The 27,556-nt window shown below is 40.8% G+C and overlaps 1 protein-coding gene across 1 annotated transcript in view; it reads left to right on the top strand.

The window, feature by feature from the left end:
* MALRD1 (MAM and LDL receptor class A domain containing 1) overlaps positions 1 to 27,556 on the top strand; it is a 233,336-nt gene that overhangs the window by 9,481 nt on the left and 196,299 nt on the right. The window contains exons 5-9 of the mRNA XM_081163119.1: positions 1,542 to 1,638; positions 11,441 to 11,563; positions 12,284 to 12,430; positions 20,238 to 20,383; positions 25,042 to 25,137. Of these exons, the coding sequence (XP_081019245.1) occupies positions 1,542 to 1,638; positions 11,441 to 11,563; positions 12,284 to 12,430; positions 20,238 to 20,383; positions 25,042 to 25,137 (609 nt within the window). The remainder of the gene's footprint in view (positions 1 to 1,541; positions 1,639 to 11,440; positions 11,564 to 12,283; positions 12,431 to 20,237; positions 20,384 to 25,041; positions 25,138 to 27,556) is intronic.

Consider the following 27,556-nt stretch of genomic DNA (forward strand, 5'->3'; position numbering starts at 1 on the left):
ATCCATGTCAGTCAGTTGGACAGGGATTTCAATATAGGTTTTCAAAGTGCAAGTTCATTGTGCTGATTAGACAACAATAGTGACTCTACATATGTTTAATGCTTTCCAGTTTCTCAGAAAAGCAGCAGCCTTCTTTAAACCTATTAAAACAATTTAGGAAGATACATATATTGGTTTATGAAGAAAAAGCATTAATTTAATAGTAAATTAGGTTGCTGTAAAAATAAATACTGTTATACCAACTAAAAAAGTAAAAAGCATTTTCTTCTGGGTACTCTCTGGTTCTCAGAAGTCAACTTATTAAGAAAACTGATTATTCTGATATGTATGTCATTATTCAGTAGAGCAATAAATAAAATCATGGAAGACTGAAATACTAACCCTTTACATTCAAGCTTCTTGGATTATAAATATTATGTCCTTCGTGATTCCATATAATGCATTATTCCTGAAAGTAAATGTAGAATATACCCTGCCAAGATAGAGTAGATACCTAGTTGTAGTCAGATCTCTAGTTATTCCAATGAAAACTTATTATTGCTCTCCATTAGCCATTCTGTACAATGCTGTCTCTAAATGCAAAAGGAAATTTCTCTCTGACAGACCTCTGGCTAGCACAAAATTGTACTGTTGTTTAAGTTTTTGGATAATTAACAGCCCACAGGATTGGATCCTGGCACTATAGTATTACTGCATCCCTTTTCATTTCCTTCCTGATGCCTGAAGAAGTTATAAGTCTAGGCTTGTGCTTTGCTACATATATTTATTTCTTTATAATGGCTTGCTTAGTTGCACTTAGTTCCCATTAAAATCAGTAGGACTTTTGACAAACTAATAGGCTAATAGTGCAACTAATAGGCTGGATCCAACACATTATTCATATCAAGCTTCTTAGTCATGTTGATTTACAAGGTAGCTAAAAGTATAAAATCACAATAAAACAGGAGCAGTGAAGACTTGCTAATATGCATAGGTTATAATTTTACCAGTGCTCAGAACTATATTACTACAGTTTTCAAGCCTATAGCAAACAAGATTAATGAAACTTCCATTTAGGGACCAGCCCTTTATCTAACGTCAGCTGATAAACTTCATAGTTGACCAGGAATTTGAGCCTGGGTTTCCCTGCTCCAACTTTGACACTTAAACTTAGCCTTTCCCACTTGCTTCCCTCCCTCCCTTCCATCAACCGACACCACCCAAAGGCCAGGGATGATGGGAATTGATGGCATAAAGTAGGGAATGCTACTCGAAGCACCATGACACAGTGGCTTAATGGAGGGGATTTTTGGTGTCTGTTCCCCTGTCCTATCTTCTAACACTGATGCCAAAAAGGAGTGGGCACAGAGGACATGTTTAAAGAACACATCTATGTTAGGCCGTAAGACCATCTAGTAAACTAGAAAGGAACAAAGAGAGAGCCACAGCTTCTTCCAAGCTCCCTTATAAGCTTCCTTGCAGATAATTTTAGATACTTCAGTATTGTAATAGACAGTATTACTACTGAATAACCATGTCTCCCTAATATTCTGGTTATGCAGGTTTCCATCAAAGGACAAATATTTGAACCTTGGGCACCAGGAGAAACCATTGCTATTGATGATGTTTCAGTCACTGAAGGATGTCTGCTAGCTTTTGGTAAGGATGCAATCTTGTAGCTGTACTAAATTATTTCTCTGATGCTTAATTAGGAAAAGAAAAAAGCCACAAAGCAAGAATGCTTTGTTGACATTCTAAGCGTAGATACTAATAAACCAGGGATTTCAGGCATCTGTTTTGAATTTACTTGCATAGCTGATCTTAGCTTGTGGTGAACCTTTAGTATGCAACAGATGCCATGGGGAGAATCTGACTGTTCATGTGTCATTGTACCTGGATGCTGGCTTGCTGGCAAAACAAGCTAGTTCAGTGAGTAATGCCTGCCACATGCAAACAAGTAATCAATCTTGTGATTTTGTACACTAGGAACTTCAAAAATTAAAAGCACATAGTCTTGATGTTGACAAAAGGTGGCAGTGACAGATGAGTTTTAATGTATTTGGGACTATACATGTGCATGGCCAGACCACAAGCTGGTGCTTCTTTCTAGAATACCTTCTGGCCTCCTAGATTTGTGCCAGGCAAATCTGTTATTTTTGTGATTTTTTTATTGTTTCTGGTGTTGGGTCCAGGTTTGGGGGATCTTGTGGACAAGATGCTCTTGAGGCCTCCCCTCCCTACCCCTAGCAGCCCACTTCCTCCTAATCATTGATGTTATTGCCCATTTGCTTGCCTTGTGCCCTGAGCCCAGTCTACACTGGGAGTAAGAGTGGAAAGTGAGTGGAAGCTGCTGCTCTCAAAAACTTGTTCATTTCTCCCAGAGAGGACAGATGTACAAGCAGTGAGTGGAGGAGTAGGTTCAGGAGGTGATTGGGAGTGGGCCCCCTGTTTATTTGGGCCTTGGCAGATGCCTAACAATGCCAACCTTTGCAGTCAGCCTTATAAAACATCTGCCTTGCACCTCTGCTCCATTGCACCTCTGGAGACTGCAGTAAAAGAAAAATGTCAGGGGCACAGGGCCAGAGCTTTGTTGCCCTAAATATGTGACCCCAAATAACTGTCTGCATTACAATAATTTGGGTTTACTGGCAATAATGTGGCGTGCAAGGCAGCAACTAAAACCTACAAAAGGTACTGGGAGATTTGCCAAGCACATTTAAGCCCTTGGAGTTGCAGAGTTCAAAGATGACCTCAAATTGTCTCTTACAATGCAGCACTGGGGGCCCATCAGTTTATTTTAGTGAGGTGATTCATGTTATATTCTAGAATGTAGTGTTTATGTCTCAGATAAATTTAGCTCCAGCAAACAGTTGTGAGCACAGGAGTCCAAAACAACCAGAGTCTCCTGAGACTGAAGGAAAAACTCGCTTCTTCACTACACATGTAGTTTCTTACACCTTTTAGGATTCTGAGCAATATTGTTGCATCGTAGAGCAAACATAACTCAAATGCCCTAGGAATTTGGCAGTAGTGTGAGATTTATTTCACATGGTACCTTTAACAAAATAAGGAAACAATACATAAAGAGCATACATTATACCTGTGGAGCTGGGCATTTTACTGTTAGGTTTATGTGTGTCCTGCTTTAAGAGTTTGTTGTACTTGCTTTTTATTGATTATATTATTTTATGAGTATGCTCTAGACATGCATATTTATGAAACAAAAATAAATAGTAGTAGCAGTTGTTTATGTATTTTTTATTTTTATGTATAACCCTTATACACAGTGCTTTTTTTCTAAAAAAATGTTTAGGGGTACTCTCATTTTGACTCAATAAAATCACCATTTTATAGTTCAAATCGGGGGAAATAAATACAGTAAATGGACAAAAGTACAAAGATTCACAAAATGTTTAGGGGTATGTGTACTACTGCGTCCTTCTAGAAAAAAGCACTGCTGATATAGTATATATATTTTATGTTTGCATGTTTTTGTTTGACCTGTCCTGCATTTGTATTTGTATAAGCAATATATGTATTTTGTACCAAGCATGGCATACATTCCTTTATCAAATGTCTGCTAGCTGCCAAACAGTGCCTCTGAAGAGTTTTGAACATATTAGCCTCCACCCCTGTAGTTTAGTTATACATATTTCAAAACCAAGCATCTGAATCTAAGTACACTTTCTCTGCTGTGGATTTAGAGCCAGCCTTGTAGCACCTTAAACACTAAAGAGATTTGTTGTAAGATAAGCTTTTGGGGGTCACTTCATCAGATGCAGCTTATGCTGCAATAAATCTGTTATACTTTAAGGTGTCACAAGATTCTTAGTTGTTTTTGATGCAACAGGCTAACATCAAGGGTCTCCAACCTTTTGGACGAGAGCGCTAGGGATGCCAGTCTCAAAACAGCTGCCTTGGAAGGGGTGTGGCAGAACACACAATGACTACTATGGGGAGCATGGCATAACACAATAGAGACAACCACTCCCAATGACGTTATGCTTACCATGGGAAATCAGCTGTGTTCTGCTGGTCCAATGATGGAGATCACATCGATGCTGTTGCTGTCTAATAACAGGGAGCATTCCTCACTACCAGCAAAAATGACCTCCAATGGGTTCTTTCCCCCCCACAATTACATTTTCTATCTTGTGCCTAATATTCATGCCCAATATTCATAGCCTGATATGGGTCCTTCAGTACACAATATACAACTGCTGTGTCTGTTGAGAGGGTCGCATTCATGTGTTATAAGTCTGCTCATCCTTTTTGAGTAGTGAAGTGCAGTCTGTTCCCGCCCCCGCCCCACTAACAGTACATGAATGCTCCCTTAGAATGCCACTCATGTGTTTTGTGTGTGGATAATCATGCCTGAGTATGAAAAGTCAAGTGTCAAGTGGTCCTCAGAAACTGACTTTCAGGCTAGTTGCCGCTAGGTTGAATGGATGCAATTGCTAGAGTGAATAGATGTAACAAAGGGCAAGAGTCTATGTCTGTATCTTCAGTAGTTGTATAGAAGAAGGAATTTTGGCAGGTGTGCAGCTTGTAATTTCATGGCACCGCAGGGGTTCAAAAAGCTGTCAACCCACTCTATTGCCAATATTCTTTTAGAAAACCTACTATCTTGTTTCAAATGTTTTTTAAAGAGACCAATCTGTTATAAAAAGAAAGGATATAAAAAGTACAAAAGAGCTGAAGTAGATATTTAATTCTATCCCTATGAAGTAATAGCAGATTTGGACTTTAAACAGAACCTCTGCTCTTAGAACAGATATTTCTCTTTCTCTGCCTTGCTGTTCTATGTTATCTTGAGAATTTAAACATTTCCCCAATCTTGCTTGATATGCATAGGAAAATGTCTGTTTGATAATGACTCCTGATATATAAGCTCTTGGTCCCTATCACAACCCATTTTGAGTTCACATAGGCAAACTATAATGAATTTGCATCCCAAGTTTTTCCTGAAAATTATCTGTGAATGTTTTGTGTCATATCTTTTCCAAATATTTGCTGAATATTTGTAGTATTAAATTTCCTTATCTGACAGTTGATAATTGATGATATTTTATAGTTCCTCTATGCCTTTTGACAGTATTTGATAGCTTAGCTTCAATGATTTAGCTATGATTAATAGCTGCTGCGTAATGGTGTTTAGTAATTCACAGTACTGAACTAACATATACCACATACCTGTCTACTTGGAAGAAACTCTACTTAGTTAAATGGGACTTACTCTCAAGTAAGTGAGTATAGGATTGCCGCCATACAGTAGTATTTAGTATTCGGTGACTTTGAAAGTTACATGGTATATAATTCCTGATAATATGTAAGTGCTGATAGCTTATGATGCTTTATGATACCAAAATATTAAAGAGACACTAGCAAATATAAACCACTTGACTTTTCATGTGAAATGAATGAATTTGAAATATCATATTAGAAATGTTAATACAATTGGAAAAAGATTAGTTTTTGAATAATTAAAAATACTCGTTTCAGCTCTAGTCTGGGCACTGTAGAACACGAAGTAGATTTTTCCTTCTTTTTTAGTTTTCAGTTTTTCAGATTTATCGTGAATCAACATTTTTTCTCTGTAGCTCAGAGGTAGACTGTATGCTCTGCATATAGAAGGCCCCAGACTCAACCTCTGACATCTGCAGGTGGGGTTGGGAAAGGCTCTTATCTGAACCTTGGAGAGATACCACCAATCTAGGGCAGCCTTATGTCCAGATTTTCCCAGATATTACGAGGATTTCAAAGGCAGAATAGATGTCCGGGGGGGGGGGATTTCCAAAATTGCCAGTGGGGTGGTGTGTGTTTTTGTTTTTAAAAAAATGCTCAACAGTTTTCGGGATGTCCTGGTTTTTACCTTTTGAAATATGGCAACCCTAATCAATCAAATGTGCACAATGTAAGTTGGATGGACCAATGGTTTGACTCGGTATAAAGCATCTGCCCAAGACTCATTCATGTATATATGTTCATAATATTTGATGACTTAGGCCCAAGTGTTGGCTTTCTCTTTGAAAAGGTAGATTCCCTTGAGAGGTGGTGGACTATCCTTCCTTGGAGGCTCTTTTGGGGAAAAGGTTGAATGGCCATCTGTCATCGATGCTTTAGCTGAGGTTCCTGCATTGCAGGGGGCTGGATTAGAGGACCCTTGGGTCCCTTCCAGTTCTAAGATTCTATGATTGACATAGAATCATAGAATCATAGAGTTGGAAGAGACCACAAGGGCCATCGAGTCCAACCCCCTGCCAAGCAGGAAACACCATCAGAGCACTCCTGACATATGGTTGTCAAGCCTCTGCTTAAAGACCTCCAAAGAAGGAGACTCCACCACACTCCTTGGCAGCAAATTCCACTGTCGAACAGCTGTTACTGTCAGGAAGTTCTTCCTAATGTTTAGGTGGAATCTTCTTTCTTGTAGTTTGGATCCATTGCAATATTTTATGCTACTAATTTATAATGACTGATTCACATATGCAAGTTGTCTCTTGTTAAAGAATGATGGAAACAAGTATATATGAGCTGAATAATAAGATATCAGATATGTGAAATTGCTGTCGTGTGTCACATCTGCAAGATATGGCTTCTGTGGAAATGCTGTTCACTCTTTAAATTAGCGATTTCCCACTCCAGGTACTGTTCTTTTTCAAGAACCCTTGAGATTCTGTTCTAGGCCTGCTCACCCTAATTTGCTTCTCTCCAGATAATTGGTGTTGCATCTGGCTCCTTCCTATCACAATGCTTCGGCAATTTCCCATATGCCTAGGTTTAAGCCTCTCCAGTGTATCCCCCACCCGCCTGCAGTCTTCAACAATCTTCCTTGTTGCTTCTTTCAGTTTAATTCTTAGCTTCTGTTGCTGCATGACAAGTTTCAGCCCAAGGCCTATATTATTCTCTATTAATATGTTCTCTTGTCCTGTGGTTTTGGCCTAGCTCTGGTGTTGTTGTTTTTAAGTTACAATTAATTGACATGAGATTGGGAGGGGTTTATTTATTGTACAGGCATCCCTGTCACTTACATTCTGGGCCCCCACATGCATGACCGGAAACCCATAAAGTGGGGAGCACCCTCTAAAAAAGCCTCCAAATGCCTGCCCCCACACTCTTCTCCAGCTTTCTCTCCACTCTCTTGCCAACCCAGACAAAAATATCTAGAGTTGAAGCTCTGGGGTTGGCTGGAAGCTGGAGGATGCATGGGAAAGCGGCTGCTGCTGTTACACTACCCCACATGTCAGCTGTTAGGCGGGTAGCCTGAGCAGCCAAAACAAAGACTGCTGCACCTCAGATCTCTTCAGGGCTTCCTGCTCCCTCACTGATGTCCTCTTCAGCCTCCTAGGAGGTCTCCTTGTGAGCCGCAAGGACTCTCCAGCTCTCTCCTTCCATTTCCAGGTTTGAATTAAATTATGAAATTATTTCTCGGCCTCGCACATATTAGTGGTCAAACGCGAGTTGATTGCACTTAAGGGGGGGTGCCCCTGTATCTTACATGGTGGCATTTTTAGTATAATTGCATAATCCAAAATGGTTAAAACTCTGCTACTTCAACAATTATTGTGAAGGAAGGTGAGGACAGGTGACCCCACCTAGGCCCGAAGTTACCCCCCCCCCACTCAATAATCACACCAGGCCTCAAAACTGTCCAAAATTCCTTTTGTCTTCTAAAAATCCACAGCTACAACTTTTCTGTGGATTCTCACAAGATGCTGGTACATAGGAAAAACCATTACTTTTATCAGCACAAGAAGGCTTCAAAAAGCTAATGAATGGACTCTGTCAGAGCAGGCCTGAGAACTGAATCTTATCTCATTCGGTTGCAACATCTTGGACATGCTGAACCACCAGGGCTCCTCGACCCCTTGGCTCTCACCCCCCCCTTTCCTGGGAAGGGTGCCAAGAGTCCAATAGTCCCAAGACAGCTTTCTGTTCATGCTCAGAGGAACTTATGAGCAGGACTCCTGAGGGAGGAGAAAGGGGAGGGAACTAGAAGGAGAATATATACTTTGTGCGCATGACTGTGAACTCGTGCATGCTTTTTGTGAGTTATCACACTTGCTCCTTCTACCAGTTCATGGATGGTAGAAATAAAGCTTTTTCTCCGAAACTATTCCTTGACTCCCATTTTCCCTTTCCCGGGCGCAATATTTTTCCCACCCGAGGGCAAAGCCTCATAAGGCTACAATTGAAATACTGTCAGACCTTGCCAAGAACATGGAAGCAAACTCTTCTTGATGTTCAGAAACTGAATCTGCTTTCTGCTTGAGTTTTAGCTCAGTAAAGTTGGGAAGCTTCCCTGAGGCTTGGTAAAACAAGGGATTGTGCCATCCCTTTGCTTCTGTAAGCAGAACTGGGAGGAAAGGATTTTTCTGGCCATTCTCTCCCCACCTCCGCAGCCCCCATAGCCTCAATTTGCTCCAGAGAGTTGGGGACCCTTCTGGAGCAGATTTACTGGGCCGGGGGTGTGAGGCTGCAAGAGGGAGGAGGAATAACTGGAAAAAAAAATTCTTTCCAGATCTGCTAATGGAAGCTTTACTATCAGCTAGAGTTTGGATTTGGATTTGAGCTAAGCGACACTGTTGAATACAACCCATAAAATTTGCTCTGAATTGTGATTAGTTTGTAGAACATGCATTAAACATTTGTCTTTTGCATAGCTGTTTGACAAAAGGCTTTATTTCATTCAACCTGTAAATTTCGACATCAAAACAAAAACTTTGAAAAAGCAATCCTATTCTTTTAGCACTACCAAGAAAAATAGAAAAGTGAGTCCTACTGCTCAAGGGCATGTTCATCTTGTAGTAGTTTAGAAGAAAGTTATTACCTCAAGGACTGCCTCTCCCCATATGAACCAACCCTGACCCTGAAATCACTAACTGAAGCCCTTCTTCATGTGCCTCCTCCACAAAAGGTCCAGAGGGTGGCAACACAAGTACAGTTGTAGCTTGGCTTCCGAACACCTTGGGAGTCAAACATTCCGGCTCCTGAACGATCAAAAACTGGAAGTGAGTGTTCTGGTTTTCGAACTTCTTTTGGAAGCCGAACGTCTGACGGTACTTCCGCTATTGTTTCTGGCATGCCTGTGCAATCAGAAACCAATCGGAAGCTGTGCCTTGGTTTCTGAATGTTTCGGAAGTCAAATGGACTTCCGGAATGGATTCCGTTCGACTTCCGAGGTACAGGCCTTTTCTGCAGTGGCTTCCCATTTGTAGAATGCTCTCCCCAGGGAGGCTCGTCTTGCACCTTCATTACCTATCTTTTGCGCCATTACCTATCTTTTGCGCCAGGCAAAAACATTCTTCTTCTCCCAGGCCTTTGGCTAATTAAATAATCTATGGTATTTTAAAATGTGTGTGGGCTGGAGTTGCTGGTTTTGTTTTTTACTATGTTATGCATTTTTTATGTTTTATATTGTGAACCACCTTGTGATCTTTAGATGAAGGGTGGTATATAAATGTAATTAATTAATTAAAATAATAAAGTGTGGTCCTTATTGACTTTCCACAAGACAGGCCTCTCTATGCTTCATTCCTCTGTGATATAGATTGTTGTTTAAAGCAGTTAGCATGCACAACGAGCTCATCTTTTCTGTGTGTACTTAGAGATGGCAAATGACACATTGATTCTTTCATATCAGTAAAATTAAAGTAGAATGCCTTGGAGAAGAGAAAAAAAGTAATATGACTACATTGGCTACTCCGTGCTTAGCCATGTAGCCCAGAGGGGACAATGTTTGCAACTGTAAGGATTACAAGAAAACGGCTCAAATAATTTTGGAATATTGTTATAGATCTATTATAAACATCCCATTACTAACCCTGATTTATTTCTGAAGCAATTCTCATTTCAAATGATTTATTGATCATTTCTCTTTTCTTCTTTTTTTCTGGCTTCACCAGTTGTCAAAATTAATTTATAGTAGAGCAATGCACAGTATTCATTGTCAAGAAGCTTGTGAAGCTGGGGGGGGGGGAGAAGAGAAATGCTATTCTTCTCAGGTTATATCCATGGTGGCCTTGCATTAGTGCTTCTGCTTCAATAAGATGGGGGGGGGGGGGATAAGGACAATGGGACAACCCAATTTTTGCCAAGTGCCATTGTTTACTGTGGGCTTTACTGTGGTGTCCCATGTTGTTCTCTAGGGTCCTCCAATTCTTAAATATTGCTTGCTGTGTGGCATGGGGGACTGTGGTGGGTAAGGAGTTCAGAAAAAAAGTTGATGCCCTGCCCAGTAAAAGTGTGTAAAGTCCATTCTGCTGATGCAAAGCAGCCATTAGCAAACCCTCCAAGTGTCCCTATTTTCCAGGGACATCCCTGTTTTAGAGAAGCTGTCCCGGTTTTTGATTTGGTCCTGGAATGTCCCTTTTCCTGTAGGATGTCCCTATTTTCATCGGTGAAATGTTGGAGGGTATGGTAGGGAAATGTTGGATGGTATGGAGTTATCCGGTCCCCAAGCTGTCTGAAGGCAATCTTGTATACAGAAGGTTTTTAAAAAATGTTTAATGCATTAGATAGTGGTACCATTCAAGTAAAACTTCAGGGCATTGTTCTCAGGCTCAGCAGTCTGGCAGTGGGTGTCCAAATGTCTGCCCAAGACAGCAAGAAATGGTGAGGACAACAAATAGTCCCAGTTTCAACACTTAGTGTGGGAATACTGAGTCTAATGCCCACAGCTGCAACCCCCCCCCTTTTACCCTTTTAAAATATTTGTATGGCAGCTGTGTTCTGTGCAGTGAAGCTCCAGCTACACCTGCCATTTTCATTTCCCCTGAAATGCCTCTGGGCCCCACAGGGGCAAGTTCCGCTACACATTACATCCAAATGCGAATACCAAAGTCTTGGCTTTTTAAAAATAAAAAGCCGGTCATGGGAGGTTGCAGTGTTGAGTGGAGGAATGGTGTAAGTGAAGGTGATTATTAGCCCTTTCCATGTAGCTTTATTTCCATTCAAAAGAAATTCAATAAATTAATATTATTTTTCACACTACGTTCTTTTCAGAAAGGGTGAAAACAAGTTTCTTCAATTCCTGCCTGTCAAGTAGTGCTGCTTCTAATAGCTCTAAAGAGCTGGGTTCTTCCCTTGTTGCTGCAGTCCCCCCCCCCCCCAATGAACATTCATGTTTATAGATCTCTGTATGTCTATTTCTCAAGTGCATGACCTAAACATATCCAGAATATTATTTGATTTTGTTAAGAAGCAGTGCTACTTAGTTATATTCAAAGGTCTCATCCACGCTTTCCCCCTGAGCCCAAGAGCTTTTTCCATTGTTCCACAGCTGTGCCTTGTGAAAAACTGATTTACCTGATGGGTTGGATCTTAACTGTTCTTACTTGCGGAGTTGAAAAATCGAAAGAGAGATTTTGAGTGACCAAGCTTCAATTCAATGTAGCCATCATAATGATTTTGTATGTAGGAATCTCAACTTTTATTCTTAAAGTTTTGATCTTGCTCTTAGCAGATACTTCACTGTGTAAGGAGAGAGTCCATGCTTGTGAAGTCAAGACCCAAGTTCCAGATCAAGAGCACGTCAGTAATCCTTCCAGCATCCCTTTCAATTGCACACATGGAGGATTCTGCTGTAAGATTTATTGAATATAGCTTTATTATAATTAATTTATAAAACTATCTCTTCAATATGATGCTCAGTCTATATTATTTTTATTACATGGTCATATGCTACTGAACTGATAGGGACCACCTCTGTAAACAGCACCTATAAACTTACACAAGGGTTATGTTCCAAGGTTCACGCCTAAAGCCAAAATCGTGTATAGCCAAAACCATTGCATTCAGTGGCGGATGGGATTACCAAAGCCATTTTTGCCAGAACCCTGCCCCCTTTCAAATTTTTTTTAATTTTTTTGCCAAAGAGCTTATATGGTAGATAGACTGCAACCAGTCTTTATTGAGCATTTATTCTGATTATTTTAAGAGGCAATTATATGACAACAAGCTTTCACCTTGATTTGCTTGTGGGGTGTTTGCTTTTCCTCCCACTAATGATTTGCTGGTCCCACACATTGAAATGCATTTTGTCCTACCTTTCCAAAATGTAAAAGCTCATTTTTTTGTGCTGGGGCAACAGACTTTGAATGTGCAGTTCCAAAATTCTGGTATGTGCTTGAATCCCTCCCGCAACATATTGACAGATTCAGGGGGCACCCTGAATATTTTCTTTATGTGGGAGCCCAAAGAAAGGGAATATGAGGAATTGAAGGAACAATGAATCTCCCAATAATGAAAGTAATGTGAGATTCAATTAGCTTAAAGGCGAGTAACACATTGTTCTTTCATTCAGTTCAACAGAACTGCAGTTTTAAGATTCACGTGTGTGACTGGAATTCTGATGCATCTGCAGAACATGATTCCTGGGTTCCTGTGAAAGAATTAGATGATCGTGGCTTAAAATCTGTTCTTCTGAAAGATAGAAGCAATGACACCAATGGTAATAGAAATGAATTAAATACGCATTTGTCAGCTGATGTGAAACCTGTGGTAATCATTTTTTATATATAAAGAAGAACCTTCATGACTATTGAATGAAAAATTGCAGATAAAGATAAGAAATTTCAATGAAAGGAACATATTCAGAGTATGAGGTATGATAGCCAAGGCTCCCCCTTGTTCAGTTTCCACTTTTTGTTTGCTCATTGGTCAATTGCAATTAATTTTTATTATACTTCCTTTTGTTGTCTTTGAAAGGTACTTTACCTTTACCCTGCCCTCCAGTTAATCTTGGCAGCAGGTGATGGAGGGCAGGTGGTATGAATTCTGAGCAGGGATTCTCACATAGTTGAATACCCCTTCCTTAAATTCTTATCCCATTCCTAGGTTGCAACTTCTGTTACTCTTTCCAGCTGAAGAGGAATCTAGGGAGACTTTCTGCTCTTTAGAAGAGCTGCAGCAGTGACTGCCCAGCCTTGGCTGTGAAAAGGATATGTGAGTGAGTTTGCTTTCCATACATGGTGCCTGCAGATCCATTGTAGGGAATTGTCTTGGCCCAAGACCAAATCCTTTGCGTGGGATCTTTCTCTCTTCCTCCTTAGGTTCATAGTGTAGTGTTGTTGAAGGCTTGTTGAGGAAGGGAGGGCCTAAACGTGGAGAGAGAAGTGAATTAGCCTCATGTTATTTTGCTTCCTTCACTTGTGTCCATGATCTCTATATTTTTAGGAGCTAATATGTTTTTGCATCCTTATCTAGAAAGTAGCTTTTGTACAGTCAGGCGCTGGTGGTGGTTGCTTGTGAGTAACCAGGCAGGACTCCAACCTGCCTTTTACAGGTTTTATTGGTGCAAACTATGTACAGTGCAGAAACCCAAAGTTCATGTCTGTCTCAGTCACTTGCAGATTCCGGGAGTGCCCCTTTCCGGTTTCTCCCCCAGCATAAAAACTTGGACACCCCAAATCTCCGCCTCCCCTCCTTACGTTTCAAACCTCTGTACAAGCAGGGCGACGGAAGCGGCGTGTTTGCCTCCTGGCCGGCTGGGCTAGGTGAGGCGCTTTTGCTCTCAGAGGCCTCTTTGAACCTTCCCTTCACTCGGTTATCCCCTTCCCCCCCTGCTCCACTGGAAGTGTGGCTTTCTGCACTGCTGGACGAGGAGCTGTTTCTCAGAAGCTTTGGAGGCTCTCGGTATTCCGCTGCCTCCCTCCCCATTCCGATGGCAGTCCCCTGACAGGTACCATTATTAAAATAAACAGAACTAAGTTTGAAGAGTCACAGCAGATCGCTAGAACATATTCTTTGCACAGAGAAGATCCTATACTCTTATCTGTGGTTTCTCTGTTGCCGTCAGTCAGAGTAGGCAATGCTGAGCCATTCAGATTCAACTGTCGCATTTAGTGTAGGGCAGCTTTATATGCTCATATATAGTTCAGTGTTTCATCTTAAAATAACTGCTGAAGCACTTTAAGGTCAGAAAAGTATAAGATGCATAGAAACATCATAATTTCTGGAATGTACCCCAAGGTTTCAGGTGGTTCAGTCTCACTCATGATAGCTCAGACACCAAGCGTTTCTTTTCCTTCTATTTATTCCGAGGATAAATGGATAGCAGAGATCAGCTTTATAGCTCAAGCACAAAAAACCCACAAAAACCTCTCAATGTCACATACCGCTCTCAAAGGCGGCTTGCTGAGGTTGAGATTTGCAAAGAAAATGTTTTCTTTTCTAATTTTGTTCAAGCCCCCTCCCACATAGATAGTGAGCATAAAATTAAATCACGATGGCAACTGGACAACAGTATTCATGAAACAAAATAGATTATAGAATATTTGCGAGTCTTTTAATGTACTCATACATATAATAAACTTCTCTTCCTGACCTTGACTGATATTTTTCTAGCTGTGTGATTTCTATTTTCTGTGTTATTAAACTCTTGAGTTTTATGGCACTTGCGCTAGTTGGAACTTTATTGAAATGGATGAGCTTTGCATCAAAGGAGTCCTTGGACTAAAGAACAGAATGCCGGCCGCTTGTTTAATTGTCCTAACGTTAAAAGATCTATTACCTGTTTGTTTATAGCATTTTCAGTATTGTTGTTTTCCTGCTGTTATAATTGGTATCTTTACTGGATTTTTCTTTCCTATTAGCTGTTTGCAAATATAGTGGACAATTATAGAGTTTCAGAATAAGCACATCATTTTAGCAACATATAGAATTATGTAGTAAAAATCTTAATCACCCAACAGAGAGTATCTTCTGGTTTAGTGTTGTATTTAGCAAATATTTTCTTCCCTTTGCACTGTAAAAACATAAACAAAAAACAAAGCCCAGCTATTTAAGATTATTCGACCGTTGCAGATTAGACTGCATTCCCCAAATCTAAGCTGGTGAAACATATACATTGTTTTTTCTGCCTTCTCCATAAGTGATTAGATTAAACTCACTGCTCATTGATAGTTGAGAACATGTAACATGAGTTGGTATGAAAATTAGAAATGTTTAATTCCTTGCATCTGAATGTACAACCTTAGAGCAAAACTGTATCAAACACAAGCCACTTTAGGGCGTTGCTTTAAAATCCGAAAGTGTAACAAATGAATAAATGTATTTCTATTTACCAGCGGAAGTCTATGCAGCATTTTCACATGGCTGTACAGGACGCTGATATTAAAATTTGTCCATAGCCCTGTTCACACATCTCCCTCTATGTGATTTTAATCATACGAAGGGAAAGAGCTAAACCATGCCACTGTCCCCATCTCTGCCAGCCTATCCCACAGTCTATGCCAGGGGTTGCTAACCTGACACCTGCAAGTGCAGTAACACCCACCAGTGCTTCTTATGGCACTCATGAATTGTCTCAGTAAATAAATATCCTCTCAAATATCTGCAGTGCATGCTTGCTGTTCCTGCTCAGCTCCTGTTTACACTGGCTTGACTTATCCTACATTAAACAAGGCCCCTTAAACATGCACACGTTTCATTGGGTGCCAGGATTTGACAATACAGTAATGTCAAAAAATACCCAATTAATGCAGATTACATAAAATTAATGACAAATGTTTCTGGGAGCTGTTTCATTGATTATTTATTACATTTTGATCCCACCTTTCATCTAAGTGAGTTTAGGGCAGTGTACATGACTCCCTGTGAGATAGATTATGTTGAAAGGAGGTGAGCTTTGAACCTGGGTCTGCTCTGTCTCACTCCAGCAGTCTAATCATTCATTCATCTTTCTTCCTTCAATTTAATTGTATGGCACTTTTGTACACACACACACACACACACACACACACACAATGCTCAAAGCAGCTTGCAGCAAAACAGGGATGTGTTCCAAAGAAACACTACGGAAACAATTTCATAATAACTTAGAGAAGCAAAAATATAATAATATCCCCCAAAAACTACATTTCAATACTATAAATATAACAAGATTACTTAAACAAAAATAACAAGGGAGTTTCATAGTTTCACCTTAGTCTTTTTCCATGATGTTTCTCACAGTCCCTCATAATGCTTCCAAAGACAAAGAGGGGGATAATCAGCCAGTCTTTACTAGCCAATACAAATATTGTTTTATATTCAGTGGAGGTTAGCATAAGCCCTGGTTTGCAGAATATTCTCTCTTTGCCTCCTTTTAAATGAAGAGATTCCCTAATCCAGTACATCTAATCATGAATCTCTTCACATGGAAAGTTCTGAGAAGCACTCACGTGAAAATCATTTTTGGGCAAAAGGTATTTCCATAAGCCTAGGGAATTCCCAAGTGATAAGGCAAATCCATGTTCCGAGCCCCTTACGTTCACCCACTGTAGGGACCCCTCACCATGTGGAAGCATTTCTCAGTGGCCGCCTGAGTGCTGCAACATGTTAAGTGCTCTGTTGTGAGTTCACCTACAAAATCTGGCTCATGTTATCTTGCCTAGAATGTTACCCTTTGGACATGCATGCTGGGTTATCATAGCATTCATTCATCAAAGACTGACCTGTAAACTTAGTCTTTTTAAAGTGGTAATTATTGTCAAGGGAAAGTTTACTGACAGCTCCAAAATGAGATGCAAGGTCCTGTGCCTAGTGAGCTTCAAGGATATAGCCGTCTCAAAGCATAACTCTCTAACAAGGGCTTTTGATACACAGATGCGTACAAAGGAGTGAGATTAAAAAACCTGCTTGAATAAAATCTAATCTTTTCTCCTAGATACAGTCTTTGAGCTGTTTGATCTCAAGTTGCTAAAAAAGGAAATTGAAATGGGGGGGGGGTAAATCCCTATTAATACCCATGCCATATTAGTCAACCTATTCCCTGAGTGCAGAGGAACTTACTACTATCATTGAATATTTGTGTTTATTCAGGAACCACTATTTTGTCTTAGGCTGCAGTCTTGTGCACATTTACCTCGGATTAAGCTTTCCTGAACTTGCTAGACAATGCATTTATCTGTTTATATCCACTGAAGTTGGTGTTAAGATCAGAGTAAAAAGGTAAAGGGACCCCTGACCATTAAGTCCAGTCGCGGATGACTCTGGGGTTGCAGCGCTCATCTCGCTTTTCTGGCCGAGGGAGCCAGCGTTTGTCCGCAGACAGCTTCCGGGTCATGTGGCCAGCATGACTAAGCTGCTTCTGGCGAACCAGAGCAGTGCCATATAAGTTATTTGCAGTACCTAAGAAAATTATTTCTTTGCATAATGGTCAAACTACATATAGGAGCTTTAAGGGAAAATAGCAGCTGGGAAGGGGGGGGGGTGTTGGCAGGGAATTGGTGTAGAGCCCTAACCCAGATTGGGAGAACATGGTGCATCGGAGCATAGCAACTGCCTTTCCTTCCAATACAAATGGCCATTTAAGTATAGTACCTGCTCTGCCCCCCCCCAATAACCTAACATGTAGTTCAGCCTTTAAAGACCTCTCATTCTAACTCTCATTCTTTAAAGAACTCTCATTTTAAATGCAACGGATCAGTTGATCTGTTCACGTGATCATATCTTTTTTTCTACCATGGGAATATTAATGACAGCAATGTTATACACCAGCATGGATGGCAATTGTAATCATTTAGCCTGAGGTCTCATATTGCAATGTGCTGCAATCACACAATGGGAAGTTAATATCTAGAAGCCAGTCTGCATGGTGAGAATAATTTTACTGCACCCCTGCTTTCCCCATTTTCATTTGGTAGCAGGTATATGGTAAAAGTACCCTTGCTATATTGCCAGATAGTAAAAATAAGCAGATTCCCATATACCTACATGGACAATACTGTTATGAGTTCATGGGTGCTAGACATTTCTACATTCCTGGAGTCAGTAAGTGTTAGAATTTAATCAGACCCATGTGTAGTAAGTTGTGTGCTAGACACTTCTAATCCCCTGGAATCCGCAAGTGTCAAAAGCTGATTAAGACAGACTAAGTTTCCTAAGTGAGGTGATAGTCTGGGAGATGAGCCATTAAGAAAACAGAGGATGAAAGGGGCTTGGTGTGAGACAGCAAATGAGTCGGGCCCCTCTTCCTCAACAGATAAAGCTGGAGCTTAGAGAGTTAGGAGTTATGTGACTGAGAAATAAAGCAGCAGAGTGTGATGTTTGATGTCAGTTTGGATCCAAGGTCATGCCTATGGCAGAAGCAACACTCTCTTGGGGTGTTGATGCTAGGAACCCCTCCATCGTAGGCTCAGGTTGTATATTTGTGCATATAAATCAAATATCATAAAGACACCACAGTCTTCACTGTGGCTCATTTCCAAAAGGAAACATGGACCCTGAAATCCCTGGAATATTGCACTTCTCAGAGATTGGGGTGATGTGCAACAATATGTTGAATGCTAATATAGGACATGGTCAGTTGTAGCCACCCAATATTTTCTTTTGTACAATGTTCTGAATCACATGTTGGTGTGCTGCTAGTAGCCCTGGTTCTACAACCTGGGCAGTAGGCATAGGGTAGCCTTGTGCCCTACTTTACAGAGGACAGCCCACTATTTGAAGAGCGGTTTGTACAATTTAGCATATGCAAACCTGTGGCCTCTTTTTTCGGGGGGCTGGTACTGCATGAATGGCCACCCTAAATTGTCATGAAGGAAAAAGAGAGAAATATGCAGCACAGAGGGCCTGTGGTTTACACAAGAATAACCACTCCTGGAGCTTAAGCCCTAATAATGAGAAACAATCTCAAAATTCATATCAACAAACTATGAATCTCCAGTAGCAGGAAGCTGTGAAAATGTTCCCATCCTGACACTGATTGTCCTATAGATAAGAAGAGTCCTGAACTTCTGTTTGAACCAGGGTTAAGTGAAGAAGAGGTCAGCGAGCCACATGATCAAAAATGCCAGAAAGCCAGGGATACTACTGCCTTAAAATTTTCCTGCCTTGCCAATCAACTCAAATTAGCATTGCCGTCCGCTGTACTTTAGTGCCAAGGTCAAATTAAATGACTCGATGCACAGCAGATCAGCAGGAAAAAGAGAAATGCCTGACCTCATTTTAGAATTTGCCATTGCCCCATTTGGCTACAGGGCCATCTTTTCTGTTTGATAGAAATTGTTCTGAGAACAAGCTCTATATTTCCCATCCATAATGATATTCACAGAAGCCGAAGGGTGAAGTGTTAGAAGATTTTAACTATCAGCTTCTGAAAATAGCCGGATAGTCCAATGATTCAAGAATAAGAAGTGATCATATATTTTTATAAGAACAGATGTCTGCTCTTTTTATTTCAGATAGTTAAAGGAGAATATGAAGGACACAAGTCATTCTCTTAGGCATCCATAGAAATGCTGTTATCGGGAGCAAAAGGTCAAAAAGATCTGAAATTACAGCTTTAGCTGTAAACCCGTGTTCTTCTTCTACTTGGTTGCACAATATGCCTTGCTATGAAACTACTGCAGGGGTGTTACACTGATTAGATCTCACCTTCTTTGGTACTTTCTTCAGAAAAACAGCTTTTTAAAAGCTGAAAACATTTTATTTTGAAAATATTTGTTTATATTTCCAGTATAAATCATATGTGGAAACTCATAGAGAATGGAAGCAGATTGCTCCATATTAGGAGGGTGGAAGGACCTGAGGACTTCTTCAGATGAAAGCTACAATGGAGACAACACACTGGCCGCTGGGCAGACGCGGTGCCTGTATAGCATTAAGTCTATGGCGGTGGTGACTAATATGTGGCCCTCCCGTTGTTGCTGAATGGCAATTCCAATTATCTTTGATCATTGGTTGTACTGTCTACACCAGTAACATCTGGAAAGTCACACTTTAGCCATCTCTGGACCATGGCTGCCAGGATTTTTCTGGTCTGATTTCAAAGTTGCTGCTGGTGTTTAAAGCCCTAAATGGCTTGAGACCTCAATACTTGAGGTAGTGCCATTCCTCACATACTCATACCTGAGCATTAAAATCTCGGGGGGGGGGCTCTCATCTGTGTTCCACCTTTAGTAGGGCATACATGTGGAGATGCTGGAGAAGGCCTTATCTGCTGTAGCACCCTGGCCGTGAAATGGCCTCCCCTTGGGGACCAGTCCTCATTGGCTTCATTTTGGCACCAAGCATTTTGGCAGCATGAACTGCAGTTGCATTTGAGCTAACTATGTTGATTCTTACTGCTGAGCAATGGCTAAAATTATTAATGAGTACAGATTTTTGTGGTTTTGTGTTGTCATTTTATTGATTGTAAGCCATTTCTGAGATCATCTGATATAAGGTAGGTAAGAAATAAGGTTACTATAAATTGTTATCATTGTTATCATCATCAATATTAAAGGAACCAATCATTTATTTTTAGAATAACTAATGGAGAGATTCTTTTTCAGGCCACTACAAATGGGTCAACACATCATATGAAAGCCCAACTCTGAATGGCACAATGTGTCATTGCTTTGGTGAAAACTGCCATATTTGGTTTCATTACATCATGGTGGATAACAGTGTTCTCAAAGCAGTACTTTATACTGATGCGGTAAGTAAAAAATTGTGGATATAATTCGGCTTCAGACAGAAAAACAGACTTCTTCTTGCAGTGCATGCCCAATCTCCCTTTATTTTTCATTTAAGGTGCTGGTTTTAACCTTTAAAGCCCTATACGGCCTAGGACCCTCATACCTACGGGACCGCCTCTCCTGGTATGCCCCACAGAGGAACTTACGGTCTTCAAATAAAAACATCTTGAAGGTCCCAGGCCACAGAGAGGTTAGGCTGGCCTCAACTAGAGCCAGGGCTTTTTCGGCTGCGGCTCCAACCTGGTGGAACGCTCTGTCACAAGAGACAAGGGCCTTGCAGGACTTGACATCTTTCCGCAGGGCCTGCAAGACAGAGCTGTTCCACCAGGCCTTTGGTCAGGGCGCAGCCTGACTCCCTCCTTTGGCAATCTTTACAAAACTTTAGTTTATGGTTGCCATCAATTTTGATTTTAATTAATTTTTATAATGTTGCACTATTTTAGTGTTGTTAGCCGCCCTGAGCCCGGCTTCGGCTGGGGAGGGCGGGATATAAATAAAATTTATTATTATTATTATTATTCATCCAGTTCTCCAGGAACAGGAACGAAGCTTTTATAGAAACCATTGAATAGTAGCACATTGTTTTAAATAAGTTCTTTGTGCATTTTCAGTAGGTAGGTATAATATACTAAGCTCCAGCAGAAAAGCTGGAAGAATGGAACCTGTCTGCAGAAACAAACACTTTTTAAAAATAGGATTAATTGTTTTTGCAGGCTTCAATGCTGTGTTTACCTGAATGATTTCATACATTCTTTTCAAAATGGAAAAAACAACACCACCACTAGTAGTGGGGAAAGGGTATTTGGGGTTTTTAAAAAATACAATTTCTTAATTTTACAGACTTTTACATTCACCAAAACATATATCATACATTTCACATCAACTTCCTTTCCCCTCCCCTTTAATAGTTCGTTTTAGTTACCCTTTTCCACTGCATATTCTAATCAATCTGTATTCTTTCCTTTTTCAGTTTTGTCTCAACTTTATACTGCTAAATTTACTCTAATCCTGCTAACGCCTTAATTTGTTTACAATAGTTTTTTTTTCTAATATTCTGCAAATCTTTTCCAATCTTCCTTAAAAACTCTTTCTTCCTAACCTCTTATTCTACTAGTTAATTTAGCCATTTCTGCATATTTCATCAATTTCATCCGCCAGGGAAAGGATATTTGTAGTCAGGACATAGATCTTATCCTTCTCCAGAAGAATCGAAAGACAGGCAATGAAGAATACATTTGTCTACCACCTTCCTGCATTGCTTTTGTAGTAGCTTCACAAAGGAGCTGACAGCACACCATGCCATTTACTATATAGATCTTTCACATTGTATAGAGTACCTGCACATCATTGTCAGCTACTGTGAAGAATGATTCACAGGGACAGAGCACTGACCCAGAAAACAGGAGATGGACATTTCAATCCCATGCCGGGGGGAACTGTAGAATTCAGGCAAACTTGGGAGAGGCTGAAACTCCTTGGTAAATACCTGATTTACCTGTAAAAGATCTTTAGTTCAATCCTTGCACTTCCAGGCAGGACTGGAAAAGGTTCCTGTCTGAAATCATAGAGAGCTGTTGCCACTCAATGTAGACAATACAGAAGTAGATGGAATGTTGATCTGACTTGATACAGGGCACTTTCCTTTGTTCTAATGAATATGTGGCACTAGTTGTTGAGATACTGCCAGGGAGATAAAGTCCATCATGGCCCCCAAGCCGGCTGCTGGACGATCCATCGACCTCCCGTAGACACGCAGTATCAGCAATTAGCGACATGAGCTCCAGAACATTCTAGAGCCGATGCACACTCTTTCTCAGCAGATAATGCACAGCCAAAAGTAGCACTCAGGAGAGCATTATTTACAAGTTTTATTCAGCGTTGATCAGAACAAAGAAAGCCATGACTGGCTGCATCAGTGTCTCCGGACACAGAGAGAAAACGAAAGCAAAGACACAACAGAAACATCCTGTGAAAACAGGAAATACGCAGACTCTGTGACTCACAGCCTGCTCCCTTTTAAGGTGGAACGGAAATATCCTAACAGTAGTATGGAGGCTCGCCATGTGTTGTAGAAAATCCATGTCACAGGTGATGTTACTTTCCCCTTGCAGAAGACCCACCATATGGATTTCCCTCTCAGCAACTTGCATGTGGGGCTGTAACATGTAAATTGGCTCACAGAGTCAAAAGAAATCTGTGAATTCTATGGCATGGAGAAAAAGTGGTAGAAAAAGAGTAAATGATAGAAAAAAAGCTCACCAGCTAAATTATGCCTGTATGTTCAAAGGCAAAAAAGCTAGAAGAAAGGGTTTGCAAGTCAGGAGTTAGGAGTTTCATTTCCACAGACAAACAAACAAAGCAAAAACAGATTACGTGCTTTATGCCAGCAAGTCACATGTGTTCAATGTATCCTGTGGCCTCAAAAGAATTCTATTAAAATTATTTCTTCTTCTTCTCCAAGTACTTAACCAAAATCACAGGTCAATTAGGCACAATTTTTGTAAATAAAGTAGGGAAGAGATTAAAAGACTTGGCACAGAGATTAAATCAATTAACTGAAAATAGGCATTAATAAACATACTCAAATATAATTTTGACAGCATACATTATCAGATCTCAGACCTTTCTTTGCAGCAGCCTATTTACACTTTTTATGATCCAGTCATTATACTCTTTCCCCAGTCAAAATACAATTGCTTTGTGGGTTCAGCTAGAGTTGCTATTAGCATTTATCCACTATCCACCCTGTTTCTTGCTGCCCTGCATTCAAGGTTGCTGTTGCTGTTTTAAGATCAAAATCTTGAGGTTAGGGGAATTAATGTAACCCCACAACCTATGGCACAGAGTTCTTGATGACAAATGAACCTTCAAAAAAGCAGCCAAAAATTGAGCCACAAAGGTACCCGGAACATTTTTTTGAGGATGGAAACCAATGGAGCTGATGAACTGTAGGGCAGTGCTCAGAACACAGTGACACTTAGATGATCTATTACCAAATTACTTACTTTTTCTTCCTAGAAGGAGTGGAAAGTGTTTTCCAAGCCTTTGTGATGGGAACGGAGACAAAATTAGGCTTTCTGACCTGGAGGTATTATAACAAAGAGGGGGAGTTTTCACCTCTTGAATGGGGTTGAGCTTGATCCTTTCTGACTACTGAATAGCTTCATTCCATCCAATTAATTTTTTTCTAGAGTTTATGTGAACTGTGAAGTCACATTCCTATGGAATTAGTCTATATACTACACAAACTAGCACCATCCTTTGCTGCCTTAAGAGCAGCAAATCCTTGAAAACTGTGGCAGGGCTGATTTTTCAACCTGCAAATGAAACTTAAGAGAACAGTGACAAATTGAAGTAGCTGACAGGGCACAAAGAGAACTTGTTCTTTTCCATTCCATACTGGCAGCAATGCCACCAAGTATATAATAAGACTTCTGCTTTTTGAACTGTCAGAAACTTTGACCCAAGAGCTTCGGAGTCCTGAGACTAAGACCTAGCCCAGTGTGCCTTAGCATAATGGGCAATATCATTAGGCCCCAGAGAACATTTCCATTGTAGAAGAGAATTGGTGTGTACACCACCATCTTGTGATTGACAGGGAATCTGAGCCCTCTAGATAGGCCAGAGCTGATATCATAGGAACCTTGCCCAGTGCCTCCTTTTTTCTTGTACTTTATGTTCCAACTTAAGGCACCACCTCAGGAGACCCTGTAGAATTATATATAACCTATGGCATATCCTGGTCCTGCCAAGAAACTCTCAGGTTTAGATATTTCTTTCCATGATCTATGCAGCTTCTTAGCCCCTTGTCTCTCGTGCAACCCTGTAGTGAAATCAGTTCTTATAAGATCCATATTTCTTCACCCTGGCCTGGAAGGAGGCACAGCTAGAACTGCTCTGGCTATTTTGGCTTCCATGGTCTTAGCTTCTTTTTGGCCTATACAAAAGAAAAGCTTAGGGCTTGTGTTTGGGGCACACGATTCGGTGTAAGGCACAGGAAAAGTGATACTTCATCTCCTGGAAGTAAGTCACATTGAATTCAATGGGGCATACTTCTGAGTAGAAATTCACAAGATTGTGCTGTTTTCTAAACAAAGTTTCATGAGCATTGGCAGAGTAGATTCCCATTAACCTTTTGTCTCATGCGGGGAAACCACCCCACATTTGTCTCTTTGTCTGCCTTGTAACTTTCCATTGCAGTTTATTTTACATTTACATAGATATCTCCTGATAATTGCTCAATTATTGTGCCTAATTACTGCAAATGTCTTGTCTTCCCTGGAGTCCATGCAATCAGAGCAGTAAACACAGCAACGAAGTACAGAAAGCCGTGTTTCTCCAGGCAGCAGTGACAGGCTGATTATGGTTCAGAAAGTTTGGCTAAGCCAGCCTTTCCCAAACTGCTGCCTTGCTGATGTTTTGGACAAAACATCCACCAGCCCCATCCAGCATGACTATGGTCAGGTTTGATGGGGGTTGGAGTTCAACACATCTAGAGGGCATCAGACGGGGGGAAGGCTGAACTTAAGTGGTTTGACAGAAGCCATAGATAAAATGGATGCACATTTATAAATATGTATGTAAATTTATGAACATATATGTGTCTTATACCTGTCAGGATGAACAAGTGGTGCTGTGGAGAGCCAGTGCAACAACTAACAATGAGTGGGTGAAAGCAGAAATACAGATGCCAACAGATCTTAAAAAAACCAAGGTAAGAGAAAAACATTTAAGCATCCCCACTTTTAAAGTTCATCCCAGTGAATTAGAGGAGCTGCTGAATATATGGAGAATTCCATGTTCTAGGATTTTTCTTCTATGAACTAATGCATGCTGGCAGCTGGAAGAATGTATTTCATGTAAGAGAACAGGAAGCACCCTGCAGGCAAAGGTCTTTGGTCTACAACTTCCTTTTCAAGCATCTCAAGCACTGGTGCAGCTAGGGCTGGACCTTGGCATCAAAGTCCAGAGCCTCCCAGCACAAGGGAGCCCCAAATGAGTACAAAGAGAGTGTCCGATTGTGGAAGAAACAGCCAAGAGACCCCCACATCAGCACTCAGGCTGGCATGGACATGCACTGGTCTCCCTGCCATCTTATCTTCTTCTTTTTAGAAACAAACAAACAGATTCCCCTGTTTTATAGCTGGGGTGGCTGTACATGGACAGGTAACCATTATTTTCAATAAATGTTAATTATAAGTACTATAATTTATTATAATGATACATTTAATTGGGACGTGGGTGGCACTGTGGGTTAAACCACAGAGCCTAGGACTTGCCGATTAGAAGGTTGGCGGTTCGAATCCCTGTGACGGGGTGAGCTTCCGTTGCTCGGTCCCTGCCCCTGCCAACCTAGCAGTTTGAAAGCACGTCAAAGTACAAGTAGATAAATAGGTACCGCTCCGGCGGGAAGGTAGACGGCATTTCCGTGCGCTGCTCTGGTTCGCCAGAAGCAGCTTAGTCATGATGGCCACATGACCTGGAAGCTGTACGCCGGCTTCCTCGGCCAATAAAGCGAGATGAGCGCCACAACCCCAGAGTCGGCCATGAATGGACCTAATGGTCAGGTGTCCCTTTACATTTTTACATCTAATTAATTAATTAATTAATTAATAATAATTGTTTACCTGCCAAAATATTATCCTTTTATACAGCAAAACAGTGCTTATTCCCAAGTCAATATGTTTAGCATCAGGGCAGCAGAAGCAAACCCCATTTCCCCCCTGTAGTCCTGCTGATACTATGATGTAAGCAAGTTCAAACTAAGAAACTAAATATGCTCAGTGTATTTCTAAAAAATAAAATAAAATATGGCATGGTAAACTTCTTGGTTTTTTGCATATCAGGAATCTAGAAGCAGTTGTTAAGCATGGAATGGCAGGAGGGGGGGGGGGAGAAGAAAAACGTTGATGGTGTGTGCCGCACAACTGCAGTAATACACAAGTCTGTCCAGAGGGGGGCCCATTGCAACCACTAAGTCCACATTCTGAAATGATCTGCCTGTACCACTGACTCTCAAGTTTCCACCAAGTATTTGATGACTAGGCTGCAGGTTTCAGGGAAGAGGCAGGGAGCAGAACAATCCAGCCCATATCACTGGCCACACCTCAAAGAGAAGCCTGAGACAAATTCTGCCCATCGGGCACTGAGGAGCTTCTTAACATGCCAGGAGCAAACCTGCTGCCCTGCAAGAAAATAACTTTGTGTTGCAGTAAGCCTGTTACCATATCTAACTTAAAACTCTTCAGCCTTGTGTACTTCTTAAATATGTTTTATTCCATCTTTTCTCCAATGAGCTCTGGTGTATATGACATAGATGATTATCTCCCTTTATTTCCTCTCGGCACCCCGTGAGGCAGGTTTGGCCAAGAAATAGTGACTGGCGCCAAAACCACTCAGTGAATTTCATGCTCAGTGGGGATTTGAATCCTGTTCTCTCTGTCCTGTTTTAACCCTCTAACCACCACGCTGGTCTGGCTCTCCCTCCCAAAGCCTACCAAGTATAGAAATCATCTGGAGTGTAACAAGAAGTGGACCTGCCAGCAGCAGCTCCAATTTATTTCACCTTTAAATTCAGCCAGCCAGTTGCTGCTAGGTGAGTGAGCCAGTGCTGTTGCAGGATTAAGCTTTCCATTAAAAGGGCAGAATGGAATTTCAGAAACTATGGGCACACCTGGCACTTTAAAACATGCTGCAGGAAAATTACCTCCTGGCAATTTCCTGCCTCAAATCAATTTCCAGCATAACAAAAACGGATTACTTTGTTTGTAATTCCTCACTTCCTTCCAACTTATTTTTAATAGTACTTTTTACTGAGTATATTGTACAGTACAATGTTCCTTCCTACTTTTCATCCAGTTGTGAAATTCATGCCTTATTTGAATCCTAAAAGGAGAATTATTTACAAACAATATGGTTTTTTGCATATATATATATATATATTCTGAAATTGATTGAGCATTAACTGAACTGCTTAGGAGATAGACTAGTCTGTACATTGTGGAGCTAGAGCAGAGAATAAAAGCAATGAAATATCTGACCCTGTCAAATACCATCCTTGATTCCTTTTTCTTTTCTTTTCTTTTCTTTTTTAAAGTATTTCCCTCCTCTCTCCCCATAAGAGTTGCCAGACT

Source organism: Podarcis bocagei, assembly GCF_964188305.1.
Source record: "Podarcis bocagei genome assembly, chromosome: 12".
NCBI classification, from domain to species: Eukaryota; Metazoa; Chordata; class Lepidosauria; order Squamata; family Lacertidae; genus Podarcis; species Podarcis bocagei.